This window comes from Hibiscus syriacus, unplaced genomic scaffold (genome assembly GCF_006381635.1).
Source record: "Hibiscus syriacus cultivar Baekdansim isolate YM2019G1 unplaced genomic scaffold, ASM638163v2 tig00112988_pilon, whole genome shotgun sequence".
Lineage (NCBI taxonomy): Eukaryota > Viridiplantae > Streptophyta > Magnoliopsida > Malvales > Malvaceae > Hibiscus > Hibiscus syriacus.
The window spans coordinates 754,353-777,729 of NW_024063432.1; the positions used below are offsets into that span (position 1 = coordinate 754,353).

The 23,377-nt window shown below is 34.0% G+C and overlaps 1 protein-coding gene across 4 annotated transcripts; it reads left to right on the forward strand.

The window, feature by feature from the left end:
* Positions 1-4,531: 4,531 nt before the first annotated feature.
* LOC120185118 (histone deacetylase 15-like) lies at positions 4,532-14,690 on the forward strand. 4 transcript variants are annotated; one of them, XM_039189415.1, is made up of 18 exons: positions 4,532-4,638; positions 5,457-5,728; positions 5,851-6,027; positions 6,193-6,307; positions 7,183-7,259; positions 7,750-7,825; positions 9,399-9,463; positions 9,652-9,707; positions 10,691-10,814; positions 10,942-11,067; positions 11,195-11,245; positions 11,323-11,391; positions 12,469-12,577; positions 13,144-13,223; positions 13,558-13,640; positions 13,727-13,772; positions 14,058-14,235; positions 14,432-14,690. In XM_039189415.1, exons 2-18 carry the CDS (start codon positions 5,522-5,524, stop codon positions 14,533-14,535), a joined length of 1,743 nt encoding a protein of 580 aa, XP_039045346.1. In that variant the 5' UTR covers positions 4,532-4,638; positions 5,457-5,521; the 3' UTR covers positions 14,536-14,690. The 4 variants fall into 4 exon arrangements, with proteins under 4 accessions (XP_039045346.1, XP_039045345.1, XP_039045347.1 ...); XM_039189414.1 differs by having other exon boundaries at positions 5,466-5,728; XM_039189416.1 differs by having other exon boundaries at positions 5,466-5,728; positions 14,058-14,229.
* The last annotated feature ends 8,687 nt before the right edge of the window (positions 14,691-23,377 follow it).

The following is a 23,377-nucleotide window of genomic DNA, read 5'->3' on the forward strand; positions in this document are numbered from 1 at the left end:
CCTTGCGTATCTGACACCTCGAGATTGTTTTCATTGAGTTCTTTTTTTTCTTTTGTAGAAGTCACTCTTTCTTTGGACAAAACATCTATTTTATCCATCATCTTGGATATTTGCTCTTTTATCTCTCTTATCTCATTGTGCTCTTTGTCAGACATATGATCTTTATGTGTGCAACTCTCCACTGTTTTCGAAGCTTTCTCAGGATGCCATTTCTTGACTGTGTTATAGTCTGTTTGATCACGAAACCCCTTGTCCATCATGAAAACCTTTTACTATGATGGCCACTCACAAATCAACACCTTTTGAATATGTCATGATCATGCAATGCGGACAAAGAAAAAAAACAACATAGAAATAAGTTAGTACAAATGAGATAAGAAAATGACAAAAAGCAACAATAACGAAATAAATAAATTAATGCTAATAAGAATGCAAATGCACAAGGTTTTAATTCCAAAAGTGACCACCATAGAACAACCTTCATTTAGACAACAAGAATTCAGTACACCATGTAGTCAAAATATAAATGTGATTCTTCATTTCTTTATTTCCTTAAGCTGTACTCTTCATGGAATCTAATATTGCGCCCAAAGTTGTCGACGTACTTTATCACCTTTAATGACACCAGATGTCTTTAAATTGAATCTTGAGGTCTCCATTTTTACTTTCAATACAAAGTGATCTTCATGTCTTTGTGAAGGGTCTTCTTGTCCTTGGTATAATTGTATCTATCTTCTGAGAATATCTTGGCCTTCACTCTTTTAAAGGAAGTCTTCAATCAGCTTCAGATTTCTTCATTCATCGGATGTCCTTCTTCATGGATCATCTGAATATCTTTGAACCTCCTGATTTTGACTATATGGTTAAGAATTTCTTGTTTCAGTATGACCAACCTTCTTATTAGTCAATCACTTGCGAATTAACACCTTGTGATGACATGAAGATGCGAATGCAATAAAATCAAAATAAAATAGACATAGAAAAAAATGGGTTAGTACACATAATATCAACAACAAGATAATAAATATCATAATCATTAAATAAAATCTACCCTTACATGTTGGCTACCCAATCATGTTTTAGTAGATCCTACCCAACATGATATCTACCCTCATGCTTTGTTTGAACATTAAAACCCTAACCGCATAATATCTAATTCACATGCTTGCTTGACAAATAAACCTAACTGCATGATTTCTAGTTCGCATGCATTTATTCGAAAAGTGAAAATAAATGACTCAAAAAGCTTTTCCTTGTGTACCCTTCTCACGGGACTCTTAAGGTTCGGGTTAGGCTCGACCTAAGTTCGGGCTCTATGTTCACTATATGCTGGGTTCGGTTCTAAAGTAATAGGTTCTCGAATCGTCCTTGTCGGTGCCCCCTTGGGCTGTCGAACCCTCAATCCTGGCCCATCACAGGCTTTAGGGGATCGAATTCAATTTGGAGGGAACACACCTTCTTATGTCCATGCAGAGGTGATTACCATCACGAGGACCATAAGGCGTGAGCTCCAGGAGCAATCCACTATCCCATGCGGAGGTGAAAACCACAAGAGGGCATAGTCTCTCGCTCCTACTTAATTTGGATGGAGCGGGGTTTTAGCTCATGTCATGAAAATGCAGTTGTGCAGTGTGTGAGGAAAAGCGAAAAACAAACAATAAAAACACTTAAAATCAAATCCCAAAACACACAATTATTCTGAAACCATTAGCAAACAGATCAATACAACTATTTAATTGTTAATCGAATTAAATTAAAAAACCAAAATACAAACAAAACTTATTAAAAACCAAACAAGGGATCAAAAACCAAATTAAAATGAATTTATAACTTTCAATTGCAAAGACAATTAATTAATCGACTATCGACCTAACTCTCTAAAAAAAAGGTCCCCAGTGGAGTCGCCAAGCTATCAAATCGATTTTTTTTAATCTGAAATTTTAAAAAACCATATTAATTCTTAATTATCTCTTTTTAATTAAAAAAAACAAATGCGATTTAAAAGACCTCTCGTTTCGAAAAATTTTAGATTTCCTTTACGATCGAAAAATACGGTTTGAAAAGTCGCCACCAATCTTTGATTAGGGTGTGATTGGGCACCCAAAAATGCTTTGTCATTTTAAATAAAAATTAATTTTAATTAAAACAACAAATTAATGTCTGCGTTACCAAAAATTGAGTTCGGGAGTCGGTTACGTGTGGGGAAGGATTAGCACCCCCCACAACGCCCTAAATCGGTACCTAGTCGATTAATTAATGTCTTTGCATTGAACTTGACAAATTCAAACTTGATTTGATTTATGATCCTGAAAAAAATGCTAATTTTACAATGAAATGTAATAATATTCAATTATTTCATATCGAGAAGGAATAATTTATCAGTACTTGAGAAAATTAATTCCTACTCAAATCAAAATAATATAATATTAAAATTTCATTATAATATTCAAATGCACCCAAATAAATTAAATTAAAATTACCAAGTCGTTTTAGAAAGATAAAGAATGTTCGATTATTTACGAATATCGAGACCAGATCTTAAAAGCTATAACAACCTTTTCTCGATAAATTTAAATAAACGAACATTTCATTTTCTTTCGTTCTCAAATTTTAAGTGACGAATCATTTTTTTTGTTTCACTTTCAGGATACACTTTTAATTTAAAATCGTCAAAACGACCCTCTAATCAGTTAAGACAGGCCACTTAGGACAATTTTAAATTAAAAGGGTATTACCCTTTAGTCCGATTATGTAATATGTCGAGTTATGCAAATGAGGATATCATACAAATTGTACAAAAAATGGATGTCATGCCAAAATTAATTATACAAAATTAAAAACATCATACAACGTGACATACAAAAAATTACATATGTATATTTTAATTAAAAAATTATAAATTATGCATATTAACATATTATGTATACATGTGACCTAAAATAAAAAAAACAAAATCATAACATGCTAAACTATAAATTAAAATACATATATGTACATATTAAAAGATGACTAAATTTAAATAAATGTAATATTCAGCTTGCAAATCAAAAACAAACCAAGGACCTAAATATGAGTATACACACAAACAAGGGACCTACACGTGAATAACCTAACAAAATGATAACTAAAATTAAAATTGGAAAAACAACAAAATTAGGACAAACACAAAAGATTAAATTCTAAAGCAGTCCTAAAGGTGACTAAAGTGTAAAACAAACTTAAAATTTGAGGACTGGAAACCTGATTTTACCAAGAAATTCAATGGCTAAAAATTAATTAACCCAAATGATATTTTATAAAACCTAACTAAACCTAGACTAAACTTTAATTTCACGTAGAACATGCTGCCTATCTCCCCTCCCTTATCTCCACTCTTCGTCTCTCTCTCGGCCACGCACAGCGCCACTCAACGAACGACCAAGCGCAATGGCCACCATAAACCGGTGGCCCTCTCATTATCCGACCAGCACCAAACATATGGAGAAGATCTAAACAACCCCTGAAGAACCCGAGCCTACAATTCTCTCCTAAACCCCTCTCGACTAAGACTTCTAAACTCTTCATACCGACCACTATTCGTCGATTCGGTGACCTAAACTGACAACCCCGAACTCCTTACAACTCTCATCTCGTCTTGCTAACCTTCAATCTTAAGTCTAAATCGCGTTAGAAATTTTAAAAACAGATTCAAAAAAGAAAAAAAATCTCGACCTCTCGGCCTCATTATCTCTTTAGCGTCTCCCCTCTCCGACGATACGACCCCAACTACTAAGGTAACATTACTACTTTCCCTTTATTTTTCTGTTTTGGTTCTGATTTGAAACATAGACACACACAATAACATTATGAAAGCAATGGAAAATGGAAATTGAAAACAAATACCCTTTTGATGCTATGCGTTGCTTTGATTCAATGAAAAATGGAGTTCCACCGTTTCCTTTGACTTTCAATTAAAAAGGAAAAATCCACCCTTGTACAATGTTTTTTCTTCTCTGTAGAAAAAAGAACCAACAAGCTCCCCCTCTTTTCGTTTACAGTGTTTGATCTGGTAATATGAAAATGTTGTTTACACTTGTTTTCTATTTTTTGTTCTGTCGTCTGTAGAAAAAAAATGGTCTCTCCTTACTATCCTAATGCTCTTGTTGTCTCTCTTTCTTTCCTTTTCCCCCCGTTTTCCATCAATCCCCACTCTCTCTCACTACTTTTCAATAACTCCCATCCGAACCCCCTACAAAACTGTTTTTCCTCTTTATCATCCCATTTACAAAACTGTTTTTAATGCAGTTTTCCATAACTCCCCACGATGATGAATTCATCCTTATTTGTTGCCTCAAAATGATTGCACGGTTAGATAGCTGACTTACGGGACCCGGACAAATCGAGCATCTACAATTGGTTCCCAAGGACCAAATTGAAAAATCATTAAAACAAGTGAGGGTGCAATTAGAAAAGCTACAACAGACTGGAGCAGTAACTTGAATCCAATAAATCACTATTAAGGACTAATGAAAATGAAATTCCGCAATAACCATCGGTTGAAAAATTTGTTAAAAGGTTAGTCTCGGAGTCGCCACCATCTCCCCTTCCTCAGAAATTCCGAATTTACGTCGCGAGACCCTCCATGGTTGCCCTAGCCAAGTACTTTTTATTTCTCTTCTTTGTTTTAATCTTTAGCTTGCCTTTTCTTTTATTTTTGTATATGTATGCATATTAGGATTTTTGTTATTGTAATCTCGCGTAGACTCAGACTTCTAGCTTCCAATGTAGCCTCGGAATTCAAAATCGTTTCATTTATTACTTGTTTTTAAGTTTTGCTTCTGAATTACTATGTGGGTTTTTCTCTTTTAGTATACATATATTTTCTGGAAAACCAAATTCTGTATAGTTTTCGTCTGTTTCGCTTTTTAAAATTTCGGCATTTTAATGGATATGGATAGCTGGATTATTGTTATGTAGTCTCAGTTTCTGTGTTCTACTTGCAGAGTGATAATTCAAATTTTGACTTCAAACATTTTTTCTTGGCTTTGACTATCATTCTTTTTTGAATAACAAAGTTTGGTGAGTATATTTTTATGTTTTAATTGCGGGGTTTTATAATTTTTCTGGGTCCTTCTTTTAAATTTGGTTTGTGTCAGTTTGCTCTCAGTTTCAGTTTGTTCATATTTTAGTGGGTGTTTGTAGATTTGATGTTTTATGCAGCTGTTGTTTATGCTTAATTTTAGTGCTCTGTGAAAAAAAAAGAATGTTGATTTAATTGTTTGCTTTCCATCTGCATGATATCATTGAAAAATGATGTCTTCATTTATTTTTCTCCTGTTTAGTTCTTCAAATGTTTGAAAACAAAGTAAATAACCCCAACATTTACTTCTAGCTTTCAGGTTTCGTAGTTCTGCAGTCTTTTGATGTCTGATTTTCTCAGTGTTCGTTATAGACTTTTGTTCTCCTAATGCTTGCAGATATTCCAGGTTCAAATAAACCAATGATTGTGGCTGAAAATCTCCACCAGAACTGTTAAAACAAAATGGCTTCTGAAACAGTTCAAGCGAGTTGCGCGATGAATGGAGAGGCTAAGAACAGTCCAGCCCTTAAAAGAAAACATTTGGTATCCGATGAGAACATCACAGCTTGTTACTGTGATGTTGTATCTGTTGACGTAGGGGATATAGGAACATCTGGAAGAGATATGTTTGCAAATATAAATGATGACAGACAACCTGATGGAGTCTCTGTAAGCAGCGCATATAAGGAACTTCTATAATTTTAAGGAATATAGTTGTTATGGAATGCTGGTTCAAAAAACAAATGATCACTTTATAAGTTTTCGCATTTGCTATTTTGGTTTGTCTTCAGAAAAAAGCAAGGCTGCCAGAAGAATTGACAATTCAGGATATATACAACCAAGATGCATTTGATGACGACGACGAGGATGACAGTGACTGGGAGCCTGTTCAAAAGAGCATAGACATTATGAAGTGGTTTTGTACCAACTGCACGATGGTCAACATTGATGATGTTGTCCATTGTGATGTATGCTTATTTAATTTTTCTTTTCTTGATATTATTATTATTCCTCACACCCCTTTTTGACATGCTTTGTTTTCATGACCTTTTGAGATGATTTTAGAATCTACTTTACTATTACTTAAGGTAACATTTCTGGCTCTAGATGATTTAACAATTTCATCTATGCAGATATGCGGGGAACATAAAGCATCTGGTATTCTAAGGCATGGATTTTATGCCTCTCCTTGTTCACCAGAAGTAAACCTTATTCAGGTTAAATCAGAACCCAGACAAATAGACAAAGGTGAATGTATGTAACTTTCTGCTAGGTTTATTCAATTATTTTTCTATGCTGCCCTTCGTTTTCTTCTGGCCAAATGGTCATTGAAATGCCTAACCTGGCTATGCTTTCTTTTCCTTCATTTTGATATTCTTTTATCAAAGTTCAAACCAGTAACTGTATTTCAGTTCTGAAATTGATAAACAATTTCCAACAAAAATACTTTTAGAGTTGATTTCTTGAATCCTTGGTTTTAAAAGGTGCTAGGCGCACTGAGGCGCAAAGGTACTCTGGAGCCTAGGCGCACTGACTTGTTATCTTTTAACTGGTAAAATGTTCAGAGCTACACTAAGTTTAGGTATTTATGTAGAATTTACTTATCTATTCTGTTTTTCAACTGATTCCTGGACTGCATTTGCCTCTCTATATAAGCTGCCCTAGCAAGAACCCATAAGACTTCAAAAATTTTCTTTAGGTGAAACCAATGTCTAGGGAGATCCTAGCCTTCGAGAAAACTTTCTGAATTGTAATCGTATTAAGTGATCTTTGCAAGAAAGAAGTAAGTCCTATTACAATGTGTGTTTCTTAAGTGAAAACTCTCTGATATGATTCCAAACTCAGAAACTCCTGAAATTTGAAGCATGTGGATTATTTGTTATGGTTGTTTTCTATTTGTGTTCTAATGAAATGGACAGTTTTTAACATCTTGAGATTCCCAGCTCAATATATCCTCGTTTTGGTCATATTTTGAGCTTTATAGATCGTGTTTCTTTCTAATTATTCCATTCCTTTACCATCTGAAACTTGTAATGTTTCCCTCGGTAGGGATGGGAGGGCTGTTATTATGCTTATGAGAATTGTGATTTGTGACCTTAATTTATTTGTGCTTGTTGATGCAGATCTGGAGTTAGAGGCTTCAAGTTCCAACCGTCTTACAGCTGTTGGTTTTGATGAGAAAATGTTACTGCACTCAGAGGTATGTCTCTGCTATTCTATTGCCATGCTAAAATTTTCCACTTTCATGAGGTTCTTATGGCAGTTATACATCCTCCCAAACCAATATCAATGTTTAGAAATTGTATATGTGTATATATGTATCAGTGATGGAAGTTTTCTAATTTACATGTAATCTCTCCATCTTGGTTGGCTTACAATTTTTCTCTCCTAAAAATAATTTTATTTTTTTGTTGTCAATCTGGGTATGCTTGCAACCTTTTTCTTTATTTTCTTCTCTTTTTTCTCCCTTGGGTATTGGGATCTATTGTACTGCTATCCTTCATCAAACATGGTAACAATTATCTCATAGGTTGTAATTCACTTTGCTGGCAGTAATATGCAAGTAATGAATTTATTTATTCTGTAAAATTATCTATTTGACGAGTCTGTGATTTCTGCTCATGTTTTTCACTCTTGTGATTTTTATCCAACTCTTTCACTCGATATTTGCTTCTTGCTTGGTCACATAGGTTGAAAAGAAGTCTCATCTGCATCTAGAAAGACCAGATCGTCTCCGAGCTATTGCTGCTAGCCTTGCTGCTGCTGGTATGTTCTCCATATGCTTTGCTTCTTGTGTTGGATTTAATATTCTGGATTTTAATTGGTCTTCTGGACCTTCATTAGCACCATGTCCTATTCTTAGAATTACCAAGTTGACAAACAAATGTTATGTTATGGACCTAATCTATGTTAGGTGTACACTTAAAAAAATAGAGAATAAATTCTCTTGTATTACTTACATCAATTGTATGGGTATATAATATATTTACAAGTGTAGAGCCCCTATACTAGGTAACATAGTATTCTATTTTAATTAGTCTTCGAATACCTAAGATTTAGCCTATAAATCAGTAACATTTGGAAAGGGCATTCATTTTGATTTCTAATTCGGGCCGAGATCTGATTTTATTTCTTTCCGTAGGTCTTCATTTGTGTTTTTACTTTAGTTGATTTATTTCTTTTCTAGGACAGCTTTTCCTTTTATTTAATTAGACTGGTCCTTGATGTCTGTAATAATGAAACCTAATCAGAATTTTTATAGAAAAACCTTAAAAGAAGTACGAGTCTCTCTCTAATGAGTCCTAAGGTTTCAGTAACCCTGTGATGAGCTAAACTATGAATGACAATTTGGTATCAAGATCCAATGATCCTTGGCAATGACAGAACAATGGTCAACTGAGCGGCAAGCAGAAATACTCAGGAAGCACTGGCATTGCAAATAAAGATAGAAGAAATGCTTGATCATACGTTATTGCATGTTGATGAAATTATTGTTGAAACCAAAACCCAACTGTTTGGTCAAATGTGTAAAGGAATGGATAAAATAATTGTTGGTAAATAGGGTAGTAACTCAATGGTAGATAGTAGAGACAAAGGTAAACCTAATTGAACAAAACCAGACCATTGCAGCCTCTGTGCATCTCAACAAAAACCGCGGTAGTCACAACCAACTTCAATTCCTTGTCTTATTCATTAACCCCATCTAAACTCATATCCAACAACCAACCCTTTTTTTTCTAACCCGAACCAAAGAACCTTCAACTCCATAGAGGAACAGTTTAATGGATCTAAATTTTCGGGTTATTTTTGAAAATATTGATTGCTGGTGAGAAGTTTGAAGATATTTATTCACTGGTCCAGATAAATGAGTCCAAAACCCCTATTGGTTTCTACTATTAGGATTGGGAAAGACCTTTTGGCAAGTTTATACTGACTTTGAGCTTGAGGACAATCCCTTTCTCCGAGATGGGAGTAATGGTATGGCCCAAAACTATGTTAGGAAAGACCATTAATTTTGATTCTCTAATTATAGGCTTAGGTTGTGATTTTATTTCTTGGGTTTTGTTGTGTTTTTATTTTAATTGATTATTTCCATTATTTCCTTTCTAGAACAGATTTCCTATTTATGTAATATGGCTAGTCCTTATTTAAAGGGACTTTTGTAATAATAAAACCTAAGCAGCATTTCTATCAAAAACCCCAAACAAATCTGGGTCTCTCTAATGAGTCCAAAGGTTTCTATCTACCTTTGATGAGCTGAAAAAGGTTTCAGCCCGCTTTTCATGAGCTGAACCATCAATCACAATCTGGCATAACACGTTACCTTTTACCTGGGCAGGTATATTTCCTGGAAAGTGCTGTCCAATTCCTGCTAGGGAAATCACTAAGGAGGAGCTTCAAAAGGTAAGGACTATTCATTTATTGGAGGCATATGGCCTATCACTTCTATCATTTTACTTTATCAGGGATAAACTTAATCATTTTCTTTTCCAATTCGCTTCCTGCCTTGTTTAAAATTATTATTGAAATGTTGTTTCTTAGGTTATTTTGTGATCTCTATGCTTTGTTACTTTATGTTTTCAAATCCTTAGGTCCATTCCTTGGCGCATATTGAAGCTGTTGAGTTTACAAGTCAAATTCTTTCTAGGTATCTATTTATCCTTTTCTAGTCAAATGTGTATGCATGTGTGTAGTTTTCACTTTTGGAGTGCCTTTTCTTGTCTTTTGGAAAAGAATAAAAAAGAAAAGGAAGAGCTTCTTTTTCTTTAGTGTTCATCAATAATCTTTCTGTTTATGGTGTGGTTGGAGAGCACATGCTTGAGGAGTGGGTGGAGTGAAATTGCTGTCAACATATGTTGCTAGGAAAGTATTTTCTCTTTTGTTGGGTGGGAGATGAGTTATCACATCATAATTGGTGGAAGTATGAGGTTTTCAAGGGAGGAATTTCTATTTTTCTGGTCAGTTTTGATAGGAAAGGGAAAAGGAAAATTTTCTCTATGGGTGTTCTTTTTTGTTATCTAGGAATGCCATTTAGTAATCTCAATTGTTTCATTCTATTAGGTTATTGCAAGTTGTGATGTGTTTATATCCATGTTCTACTATTATGCCTATGCACATTTTGTCCCTGTTATAGATTGATTTTGTACCACATTTTGAAAATAAAATGTAATGATTTTTTGTGTTCGAAGATGATCATTGATCAGTAGAATCATAAAAATTGGCATCACTTCATTTGTTTGTTCTGTTGCATACACAAATATCTTCAGTTTTACCTTTGTAACCTTGATTCAAGGTTGGTGTCTGTTGGTGTCTGTTTCAGTTGGTGTCTGTTTCTGAGCTTAGAAGCTAGAGGAGTGTGTGAAGTCTTATGTTGTTTGTAAAAGTGTTTTTAAGTCTTATGTAACTTGGCTTTCATTAATAAATTGAGGTACTCTTTTCCTCCTTCCGCTAGTTGGGTCTTACCTTATGGGTAAGATCCTCTAAGAGGGAGGTTTTTAATGAGACCTCCTATTCCTATCAAAAAAAAAAATTCAAGGTTGGTTCTTTCATAATCAGACTCTGCCTATTTTTCCCGATTGATGTTAAGATGAAAATGAATCTGCGTTGATGGGTTTTTTCTTTTCCTGACAGTTACTTTACTCCTGATACTTATGCTAATGAGCATTCAGCACGGGCTGCTAGACTTGCAGCTGGTTTGTGTACTGACCTTGCTTCAGCAATATTTTCTGGACATATGAGAAATGGGTTTGCACTGGTTTGTATGAATTTTGATATTCTTTTCAGTACTCATAAGATTTATGACTGACCTGATAGTGATACTGGACATACAATACTTAGTGTCTACTTATCTGTTGGTACCCGTATATTACTACTTATGGTAGGTTCGACCTCCTGGCCATCATGCTGGTGTCACGCAAGCAATGGGATTCTGCCTACACAACAATGCAGCAGTTGCTGCACTAGCAGCTCAGGTTGCTGGGGCGAAGAAGGTGCTCATCATTGATTGGGTAATTTCTCATTCTCTCGATGCTCAACTTCTTTGTTGAGGGAGATTTGGATGGTTTGGAAATTTTTGCGAAATGATGTGTAGTGCATCAAAATTTTAAGCTACCAGTTCTCTGGCGATTATTGCAGGATGTTCATCATGGAAATGGTACCCAAGAGATATTTGATCAGAATAAATCGGTGAGTTTTATGGAATAGTTTCCACAAATTTTCTTTTGAATTTGATATAACTGCACATATCTTGTACCTTTTTGTAGGTATTGTACATATCCTTGCATAGACATGAAGGAGGGAAGTTCTATCCTGGTACTGGAGCAGCTTTTGAGGTGCTTGATTATTTATTATTTTTTGAAAATTTTGCTCTTAGCTCTGAGGCTTTCCTTGGTGCACATAGATTTGGAATTTTCTCGGACAAAAGAAGAAAAGGATATTAACAGTAACAAAGATGCATTTTCATTGTAATATTGACTGCTTATGGTCCCTTTGGGACTCTTGGTGTCCGTTTGATGTGATTTTGGCGTTAATGTTTGTAATTTATGTCAGATTCACGGATCTTTGTTTGTTTCAATTATTGAATTTGTCTAAATAATATTTGGGAATATTTGAAGTTTGTCCAAATTTGATGGAATTGACCCTTTTGGTACTGTAGTATTTGTATCTGCCTCAGGTGCTTTTGGAACATAATGGAATGGATGGTAGGTTATGGTCATGCTGCTAGCAAATAGATATTACATATGGTTTTCAGTAAAGTTATAAAATATTCTTTTTCTTGATTTTGCTATGCTATCATAGGCTCACCTTTCCTAAGCTGGCGATACATATTGAAATGAAATAGCCTGCTGCCTAGCTATTAGTGGAGTTAGGAGAGGTCACTAAGCTGCCTGAGCAACTGCATGGAAACTAAGAAAGTCGCATCGTTTTTTCGTTTTAGATATCAGCCTAATGGATTCAAGTTAAAGGACATATTCATGCTTTTATAGGTGTAGATTATATGAACTCCTAGAACAAGAATGATTTCCAGAAATCCAATTACTATGCTGAGTTACCTTTCCTACGTCTATCTCTTCCTAGTAACCTTGTTGCTTCTAGTTATTTGTTCTGCAGTAATGATGCTTGTCTCCGGATATATTTCAGAGAACAATTTGTTAAAGTTTGCCTGCCTAATTCATTCTTCTTCGGGAATTTGACTCAAAATGTAAACGTGCATTGATTGCATTAATGCATGGTCACTACCATTCTATCCATTTGTCCCTGAGTCTCTTTTCCCGCACCTGGTCATATGTATCTTGTCAAATCTGTTTGAATGTTTAAGGTCCGAGTTTGATATGGTTTATTCATCTTCTGTATCTTGGGCTGTAACTAGTGCTCCTTTTCAATTTCATTTTTTGAATTTAATTCTGTAGATTGGTAGCAAGGGTGCAGAAGGATATTGTGTGAATATTCCATGGAGTTGTGGAGGAGTTGGAGATAATGATTATATTTTTGCATTTCAACATGTTGTGCTTCCTATAGGTTGTTATTTCCCCTTGTTTTTTGCTTTCAAATGTTATGTGGAAGATTTGTATTGGACAGCATGACAAAATTTTGAGAGCATTAACTACCTCGAAGATGCAGTTCATCATGTTATCTTAACACAATTGTTAACGGTCTTTCTTTAATGTCTGCCAGTGTTGATCAACATCATTGACTTTTCTGTTTATAGTTTCATATTATATAATGTATTATTGACGCTGGTCTCTTCTGGTCTTTAGCATATCTTGTTTTTTTACCTCTTTCAAATGTTAAATTAAAGAAGTGTCCTAAATTTTTCCAAGATTAATTTGCGCTAAAGCATGAAGGATTATATTCTGTACGGTATAGTGTAGTTTCTACAAGTTTCTTACTATAGATTGTTGATTGACTTTATTTAAGTGCAAATCTTTGGCTTCATTCTACGTCTGATTATTTGCATGCAAGCATTCTTGGTCGATGGCCACGATCTGTTGGTAGAATGTTAGAATTGCTCTCTTAATCTTGATACCTGCAACCAATTTTATTGCTTTAATCTGATTAATGGTTTTTCAAACACACGATTGCAGCTTCCGAGTTTGCTCCTGATTTTACCATCATATCAGCAGGATTTGATGCTGCTTGTGGGGATCCTCTAGGAGGTTGTAATGTGAGTTCACTTCTGATAATTTATAAAGTGTGTTTTCATATTGTAATTTACCCTAGAAAACGGAACTTTTCAGAAAGCGTCAATGGTATATTTTTATAAAACATATGATTGCCTACTTTTAAAAGTCATCTCTGCTCATACAACTAGGCCCTTTTGGTTATGCTATTCCTCTGTCGCTTGTATTTATTTGAAATTCATCACTTAAATGTTATTAAATCATCAAATGGAGCTTAAAATGTTATGATTCAAGTATTCATCACTTCTAAATTGTAAAAAATATATATTATTTGTCCTTTGAGTGAACTTCATAATGACGGTATTTTTGTCATTGCAGGTGACTCCTGCTGGTTATGCACAGATGACACACATGTTGAGTACCCTTTGTGGTGGAAAGCTGCTTGTTATACTTGAGGGCGGGTTTGTGATTTCTCTTTGATATTTGGTTGTCAAGATTATAATTTGACTCAGATTTTCATTCTGACTGTTTTTTTAACTTTTGGCAGCTACAACCTCCGTTCGATATCATCCTCTGCTACTGCAGTGGTCAAGGTTAACACACAAATTACTAGGACATGGCATAATTGCTTTTATATATATACATGCATGTGTTAATCTAGTGATGTATATAGTCATCCATATCTATGTATGCATTGATATCGTCCTGCATTTTATGTTAACTTGTAATCCAATTTCTTTTTCCGGTGCAAGGGGGAGAATTATGGCTAAAATTTAGGGTCTCTACCCGATTCCACCCTGCACTTTATCACTCGAGTAAAAACCCAAGTTGCGTAAGGCATGTTCTGACATGGATTCATTTTTTGTTCCAAAAAATAGGTACTCTTAGGTGAAAGTTCTGAGTGTGAACCGGAGAATATTGCTCCTTCTAAAGCTGGACTGCTTACAATGTTGAAAGTCCTGAAGATTCAGATGAAGTACTGGTCTACTCTCAGTTCAAGTTTCGAAAAATTGCAGGCACAATGGGGGATGCATTGTACAGATAACCAAAGTAAGGGTCTATTTGCAAACTTCTGTTGTGATCTAGGTTTTAATATCGTTCATTTATTTTCTATTGACTTGCTCGAAGAAAGAGATAACTAATCCAAGTGGTTTCATCCGTGTGTGCCTGCGTTATTCTTACCATTCAGCGTTAAGAACGGTTTCTTAGTTTTCTCCTTTACCGACCCTTCTATTTTGACCTTTGTTTGCAGGAAAAGAAGTTAAAAAGAGACGGGTTGAACCACCATTGTGGTGGAGGTGGGGAAGAAAACAATTATTGTATCATATCCTTACAGGTCATTTTTATCTAAGATGAAATATAGGGTGTTGAAAATTTGAGATTTTATTATCGTACCTTTTATATCGTATCTTAGTTAACAAGTTATATTTCGGATACATTTCATCATCAGGGATGTTTTAACTTTCAACTGTGAGTTGATGATAGTGCATGGCCTTGACAGCTTTTCTTTACTGTTCTTTTGAAAATATGATCTTTGAGAAGTGTTATATTTTCATTTGTTTGGAAATATATAGTTATCATAGTACTAAATTGCGGTTGCAGTTGTCGCGTTGCGATTGCGGGTGTTGCGGACGCTACGGCGTGATTTCCCCCTAAAAATAACTATGTTTTATGTTACGGTTTGCGGTGTCACGGTGATCTTGAAAAACATTATGATGTGGTTGTTACAATGCGATGCGGCCGTAATTTAATATTGTGATAGTTATATACATTTTGATAGAAAAATAATTTGTACCGTTATAACTGAAGTCATACAAGGAGTTGGATGGTAGCAGTTAGGGGTGTTCAAGTCAGGGGTGTTCAAATGGTTAATTTGATCGGCAGGAATTGGGCGGTTGTTGTTAGGGTGTTCAAACGTGCTCAAATGGTTACTTTGATCACTGATCGAATTAAATTAGTGTAATTTCACGTAAAATTTTATATTTTATCCATTTTCAGACAAGTTGATTTAGTGATATGTTACAGTAGGAGGAGAAGAGCGTGGAAATGAAGAAGAAATTGGGGGAAATGATGAAGAAATTGGGATAAGTGGATGTCAAGGGTTAGGGATTGTTGTTGGAGAATTGAGGATCGAGGGAAGAGGAGGGTTTGAAATTGGGGAATTAGGGATTAAAGTCAAAGAAGAGGGAACGATGTATTTACCTTCTGATTTGGAGTAGATTGAATGCTTGGGTCAAGAGGGAGTTGGGCCGTCCAAATTTGCAGTCCAACAAGAGAAGAATTAGCCAAGTTCGGTGGCCAGGACCTGAGGAGAGAAGAGAATATATGTTAGTTATAGTTGTTATATAGTACTGACAGTTGGCACATTTAAAATTACAATTTTAGCCCTGTAACTAAATAAAACAATGGTCGGGAGGAATTGATTTCTCAAGTAATGAATGAAGTATCTCTTTTCTGTAATCCCTAATTCTAAATTTCTTCTTCTCGAATCCTTTCTACTTCTCTTAACATAACATGATGAGTTTTCTTTTTCTCTTTTAATTTTTTTATTTAAATATTTAGTAGATTCATGTCCCTCTTAGTGTCTGATCCTAGTTGTGTCTCTAGGTGTTAAGTTTGGTCTGTTTCAATTTATAAACTTTCAATTTTTTAAAATCATGCTTAAATTTAGTTTTTGTTTCATTTTAGTATTTCGTTGTTAAAAGCTTTAGTTTTTGTTTTATTTTAGTACTTGTTCAAAATTTAACATTGAGTTTTGAAAAATTGAAAGTTTAGATACTAATACGGATCAAAATTGATAGTTTATGTATTAAATGCGTTAAGTTTTTAACGGCGAGGTGTTAAAATGAAATAAAACCTAAACTTTAGGCATGATTTTGAAGGAAATTGAAAGTTTAGATATAAAAACAAATCAAAATTGATAGTTTATATATTAAATCCGTAATTTATCCAAAAATTAAATTGAGAAGTTGGTTCCCATCATAAGTTGAATACCAATTCACTATCTATATCTATATATTAATAAAATTTAAAGTCTTTAAATTGCATGATTTGAATTTAAAAACTCAAAATTATATGGATCTTAATTATTTTGATTTTGTTTTATTATTGGGTGATTATAAGTGGTAGTATATATTCTAAAAAACTCTCAATTATTTGACAAAAAATGTTTAAATATTATGCAGTAATTCATATTCAAATTCAAAATTTTTATCCTCTTAACCATCGAAATAGTTTATAAATATCCGTGCCGAGACAATATTTTAATAAGAATCTAGAGATATTGATTTTATTCACCTCATGTACTTGGTAACTTCATTTATCAATTTGTACAGCGGGATATACCATACATATCAATAACCCTTGAATTTTTTACTTTTAAATGTAAAATAATCAATTTATATAACAGATGAAACGCTCATTTTTAAAAAATAAATGTCTAAATTATATTTAAAATTGATTTTTGGAGTTTAAAAAGATTTTTTTGTTAAAATAAGTGTTTAAAGTTTTTTCTACAAGTGCTTACCATTAAAAAAATCGTTAAGTAATACGTGTTACGTTTAGAATTTTTAAAATAATATTTTTAAAAAGTATTGTGCAGAGGATGGACCAAGGGAGTTGGCGAGAAAGATCTCTTTCTCTAAAAAATATAAAATCTTATATAATTTAGATATTTCTTGTATTTTCTATAAATAAAAATATTTTTATTGTTAAAATTTTATAAATTTATTCTTTAACCTAAAATATTGTGTTCGTTTTTTGATAAAAAAAAATGGTTCAAAAACATGGTAGCACACTAATTAGTTGGATTGGATGCATGGTCTAGACTATAACAATTATAAGTAGGATAAATTACATATTTAATACTTAAACTATCAGTTTTTGTTCATTTTAGTACCTAAACTTTCAACTTTTTAAAATTATACCCGAAATTTAGTTTTTGTTTCATTTCAGTACATCATCGTTAAAAACTTTAGTTTTTGTTTCATTTTAATACTTCCGTTCAAAATTTAACGTTTAGTGTTGAAAAAATGGAAACTTTAGCTACTAAAATGAACAAAAAAAGATAGGTTAGGTAGTAAACGTGTTAAATTTCAACGGCGGGTACTAAAATGAAATGAAAACTAAAGGTTAGATATGATTTTGAATTTTTTTTTAAAAAGTTTAGATATTAAAACAGACTAAAACTGATAGTTTAAATACTAAATGTGTAGTTTAGCCTGATAGTAAACAGCTAAGCTAGTGGCACTTCACTTCACTGCTTCTTCTTTTATACAAAACACACTCTCCATTTGAACCACAATTTCTATCCAAGTACATGTTTTGTTTTGGACAGATTCAGAAACATCTTTAGTTAAGACATCCATGTCGATCTTACTTTAATTTAGCTACAACTTAGAAGTCAGCATATTCACACTGAAGTTCATTAGCAAGATATTAGCTAGGGTGAATACGAAATCATTTAACATTGAATTAAACGCTTATACTCCTACATGAGTGATGTTCGAATCCGATATCTCAAGGAATAACAACAATTCCTTAACCACCAAGATCGCTTGATTTGGGCTTTATATTTTTGTTACCTTAATGCTATGTTGGCTTTCATTTTCTTTTTTGGGGGTTAATTTTTTAACTCGAGTTTCGGTCATCGCTCGTCACGATCGGTCAATACACCGACTATCATCTCTTGTCTCGTTATTTGAATGGTTGTTTCGATTTTTGGTACAAAGGGATGCTCTTCTGCTACATATGTGCCTCCATGCATACAAATAATAGCAAACCTACAAAAATAAAAATAAATGAATCAAATGAACTTAAAAGAAAAGACAATAATAAAACCAAATGGTTACCAATTGTCAATCCCATGCAATAATATCAAAAACTTGTTACGTATAAATAAGATGTATAGTTTTATAGAATGGGGCAATATCGGCGTTTTTTAGTCCTACAGCAGTATTTTTAGGCACCGCAAAAAATTTTCCCAGGATATATAAATACGCCGCAAGAAACGCCGTTAAAACTAACGCCGCAAACATTAGCGGCGTTTGTAAATAAAAAACGCCTTAATAGCTTCAGACATTTAGTGGCGTTTGTAATGAACTATATATTACAATGAAATTATTACCTTAATACAATCCACAACTTGATTTTTGTTACTATTCGACATCTCATGTCATGACTGAAATTGATCGGTAGAAGATTAATATTGCGCGCAATCACGCCTAAGTAACCAGCCAGAACACGTGCTTCTGTTCCAATTGGTTGACCGACATCATTACTTGTAACTTTGACACGGTCTCTAGTAGGAAGGTCGTATAATTCCATCATTATCGTGTGACCTCTAGTCTTGTGTTTTTGACCATTTTCAACTACATAAGAAATAATTCAGTTTAAGTTTTTAAAATCAAGTCAATAAAAAAATAAACCACCAGTTAAATATAGTATCAAACATTACCTTTAACTTCTACAGTTTCTTCAATTGTATTCGGAACTTCCGAAGATTCACCACCAATCGATTCTTCATTATTTGGTTCTTTCTCCCCTTGAGGAGCTCGAACAATCCGCAGATCACTCAATTTCCTCCTATACATACTATCTACAATAAACAAATAACAATATTAGAAATCGAAGACACTCTGGAGATATTTGAAATATATTTTTAGTTTTCTTCTTCAAACACAAGTGAATCGAAAACATGTTACATGCATCTTTAATCACTATTTAAAACAGAAAATTTTAATTAATGGCTGATAATTTGCTGGACACAATAGCCATATGTGAAATTATCAAAGTCATTTTCATAATCAGTATACATATACCTGGAGAATAATAGTCCATGGAGCATGCTTAATTGAATTTGACAAAATACTACCAATCAACTACCTTGAAATATAAAATAAAAAGAAGTTATTGATACTTTGAAGATCCAAATAACACGTTTTGAAGTTTAAAGACCAATTTAGAACCTGGGTAATAATTTGGGATGTTTGGTGTAATTAATAAAAAACATTGTTATTTCTTAATAGAGAAAATAACTTCAGTGACCGAAAATGCCTTATAATATACGATTTTAACCAATTTTTTTTGGATTTGCGAAAATGACCAACAAATTCGCAACGCGAACTCCAATTTTGCAACACATGTTCCAAAATCGCAACGCAATTCGCAACACTAATTACCGATATAGGTAAACAGTACTATCGCAATGCGATTTTCAAATTCGCAACGAGATTTTCAAATTCGCAACGCTAATTACCGATATAGGTAAACAGTAATATCGCAACGCGATTTTCAAATTCGCAACGGTAATTACCGATATAGGTAAACAACATTTGCCCATAAACGCCGCTAATATTTTTTATTTTTATAATGCTTTACCCATAAACGCCACGTTATGTTTAAATTTAACAGCATTTGCTCTTAAAATGCCGCTAAAAACGCTGTGAAAAAATTATTTTGCTGTAGTGATAAGTATACACGTAAAAAAGTAATATATTGATATGTAATCTCGTCTACACATGGATTGAATTGACGACTTAATGATTGAATTATTGCTTATGAATGTTTTAAGGATACTAGGATATAAAGAGAGTATGTGGTAAAATAAAAGAAGTTATAAAGTGGGATTGAATAAGACAACCTCCCCTTAGTTTTTAGGGTTGCATGCTTAGAACAAATATATAGAAGCATGCATGCAAGAAGATTTAATATAGTAGTGGGATTGAATAAGACAACCTCCCCTTAGTTGTTAGGGTTGCATGCTTAGAACAAATATATAGAAGTATGCATGCAAGAAGATTTAATATAGTAATGGGATTCAATAAGACAACCTCCCCTTAGTTGTTAGGGTTGCATGCTTAGAACAAATATATAGAAGCATGCATGCAAGAAGATCGGTAACGATATTTTTAGGTCAAAAGCAAATATCAATTTTTATAATAATGGAGCAAACGCACAGACAACAAGAAGGAGAACTTGAAGCGATAGAAAGGAAAAGGCTCGTAACATTGTTTGTGGAAAACATATCGAAGACTTTGCATTAGAAAGGGTTATGGTTCGCGTTCAATAGGCATGGAAGGTAGCTGACGCGTAGATTGCGAGAAAGTTAAGTAGAGGAGGAAAGAGGTTTGGTTTTGTTAGGTTTGAGAAAAGAGAGGACGCTCTACGAGCCATTGAGAGACTTAGTAGCTTCCCGTTGTTTGGGCATAGACTGCTGGTATCTTTTGCTAAGTTCAGAGGTAATACGAGATGAGGAAGTCATGAACTTAAAACCAGTGGGAATCAAGCAGAAAATACAAGCAATAAGTATCAGCCGAGCAATAACACAGTTAATGTTCGGATTGGCCCTCGGCTAAATGTGGAAAGAGAGACACTGGCTACAAAAAGAATTCAAGGTCATGTTGAGCAAGATGAACTCTAGCCATTAAAAGAATGCCTTGTGGGTGAGATGGCCACAATATGCAATGTCAATGAAATCAACATTAGATTGAATAAGTGAGGGATGAAGGGCATCAAAGTACAGAGGCTTGGAGGGAAGAAATATTTACTCAGCTTTGACGATGATGAACTATTCATGTTGCTTGAAGACCTCAATTGGGCCAACCTTAAGGAGGTGTTCATAGATATTGAACCATGGACGGAATCTTTGTAGAGGGCAGATAGAGCGACGTGGATTGAGGGGTCAGGGATGCCGTTACACTGCTGGAAGCCTGGAACCACACAACGCTCAAGAGGGTGGCGGAGTTATGGGAATCATTCGATGTTTTGGGAGAAAATGCAGATCACTCGGGCGACTGTGAGAAGGTTACAATATTGATCATGAAAAATCATGAGAAGAAAATTGACGAAAAGGTGGAAATCAAGATTGAAAATATGATTTACGCAATTCGGGTTCATTTGTAGGCCTTTACGTATCATTTCTTAATCAATCAACATATGAAGTTTGTCATTAAACTAGTGTCTTTAGTGCAAGTGAAAGTCTATTTAGAAAGGAACTGATATAACCAAACTTCTTATCCATTTTAAGCTCAGTGTCTCAAAGTTTATCCGCAAAACATTCGAGTCTCATCACTTTGATTAAGTTTTGCATGGTATTGCTTGTTGATGGGGGTACAAATGGGTCAGAATTACTATAGATAGTTCTCTTCTTTTGATTTGGATGAAAAATCGTAACTAATTGTGAAACGGTTGTTGGTTGATGTCAATGTCTTCCACCTAGTGATAAATGAAGAGAAAAGCTTCATAAACTTCTCTCGATCTTGATGAGAGATTTTATAATGACTTATTGATGATGTCAGACATAGATTCGTTATGGCTACTCGTAGGTTAACATATCAGATGAATATGATCGGATGACAATAAATTTAAATTTGATAGGTCTCGTGGGTCTATCAACGGTCGCAACTTTCTAAAGGATGTCACAGCATAAGCTTTCACTCATTCTAATCATCATGAGTTAGCGGGGTACATTTTCTTCAAGTGTCGACAAGTAGAGCATTTTCATTGTGTGCTCTAATAAGGGATGGATCGAGGGATAGGTGAGACAGTTGTCTTTCGAAAATTTTAAAATCATTATATATTTTAGTTTTTTTAATGTATTTTCTATTGAAAATATGTTTTTGTCCCCTTGGAATTTTATAAGTTTAAGTTCGCCTCCTGAAATTTTAAAAATTCAAATTCACTCCCTTAACATAAAAAGTATGTCCATGGCAATGTTGAATGGAAGCCAACTCCACCATATCTTTCCAAGGCATCTAGCTCTGAGTTCAAGTCACAATCTGTGCTGGCTGCCGTTTGCTTCATTGAAAGAAACTGTGACATAAACCAAATCTAAACTAGTTCAATAAATTTGTGCTAAATCTTTCCCATCATATAACCATGCATACATATTAGGGATGAGCATGGGTCGGGTTTGGGTTGGGTTTCGGCCAACCCGGCCCAAAAATTTTACATCCTTAATCTGATTCGATCCGACCCGAAAAATATATACCCTCAACCCGACCCGAACCAACACGATTTTTTGAGATAAAATCCGAACCTAATCCGACCCGACCCTAAATAATAAAAAATAATATTTTTATTCAATAAAAACAACAACTTAATTGAAAAAAATAACATATAGAGGAGTATTATTGTAATTATTCCTAAATATATAAGGTAAAAAAAATTTTGGGTCATGTATTTTTCACCTTAAACCCTAATATGATCCGACCCAAACATCAACTTTAAAAAGCCGACCCGACCCGAATCGAAATTTTAAAAAAGCGCAACCCGATTGGGTCGGGTCGGAACCCGTCGGGTTCAGATCCTATGCCCATCCCTAATACATATAAACTCAAAGGAACAGACGTATAATTTTAAGAGGGGATGAACCTATAAAATTCAAAGAGACGAAAATATATTTTCAAAAGAAAATACATAAAAAAATCTAAAATATATAATATTTTTAAATTTTCAAGAACGACTGTCTCACCTGCCCTCGTTCGATTGATCCCTACAAACTCACCTCGACTTGATTCTGCAAGGACTGCACATAATTGATGATCTCATCAAGCATTACTGCCATCCCCATTGTCTGCAGATTGAAAATTATCAAACAAATGTGAAAATAGCGGAGAAAAGTTTTGTGCGTTTTGGTTAGGGATGGAGGTCGGATCAAGTCGGGTTTCCGGTTAATTGAACTCGAAAATATAAAACGTTAGTCAACTAACGATTTTCATATGGTGATATTTTGCTCCAAAACAAAATATTGGGGCTAAATTGTTCTAAAGAAGGATATGGGGCAAAGTGACAATTTTTGTAAAAGTTGGGGTAATTTTGTAATTATGTCTTTTTTTTAAAAAATCATACCTAATGTTTAGTCTTTGTTTCATTTTAGTAAAATTTAATGCGTTTAGAAACTAAACTATCAATTTTTTTCTGTTTTAGTATCTAAACTTTTAATTTTTTTTAAAAAAATTTAACATTAAGTTTTTAACAGGTACTTAAATGAAACAAAAATTAAACGATAGATAAACGATAGATATGATTTAAAAAAGAAATAAAATTTTAAATACTAAAACGAACTAAAATTAATAATTTAGGTACTAAAAGCGTAATTTACCCTCTAAACTTTAGCCCAACTCCGCATGTCTCTTCTTTTACATTTGGCATCAAATTAGTGCAAGCCAAGCCGCGTTCTCGTTGCCAGCACATCGAA

What these genes read in the sequence shown, in the direction of transcription:
- LOC120185118 (XM_039189415.1), top strand. Translation starts at nt 5,522, where the DNA reads ATGGCTTCTGAAACAGTTCAAGCGAGTTGCGCGATGAATGGAGAGGCT. An exon ending in CTAAGGAGGAGCTTCAAAAG is followed by an intron (nt 9,464 to 9,651) that starts GTAAGGACTATT and finishes TCAAATCCTTAG; the next exon opens with GTCCATTCCTTGGCGCATAT. An exon ending in GTACTGGAGCAGCTTTTGAG is followed by an intron (nt 11,392 to 12,468) that starts GTGCTTGATTAT and finishes TTAATTCTGTAG; the next exon opens with ATTGGTAGCAAGGGTGCAGA.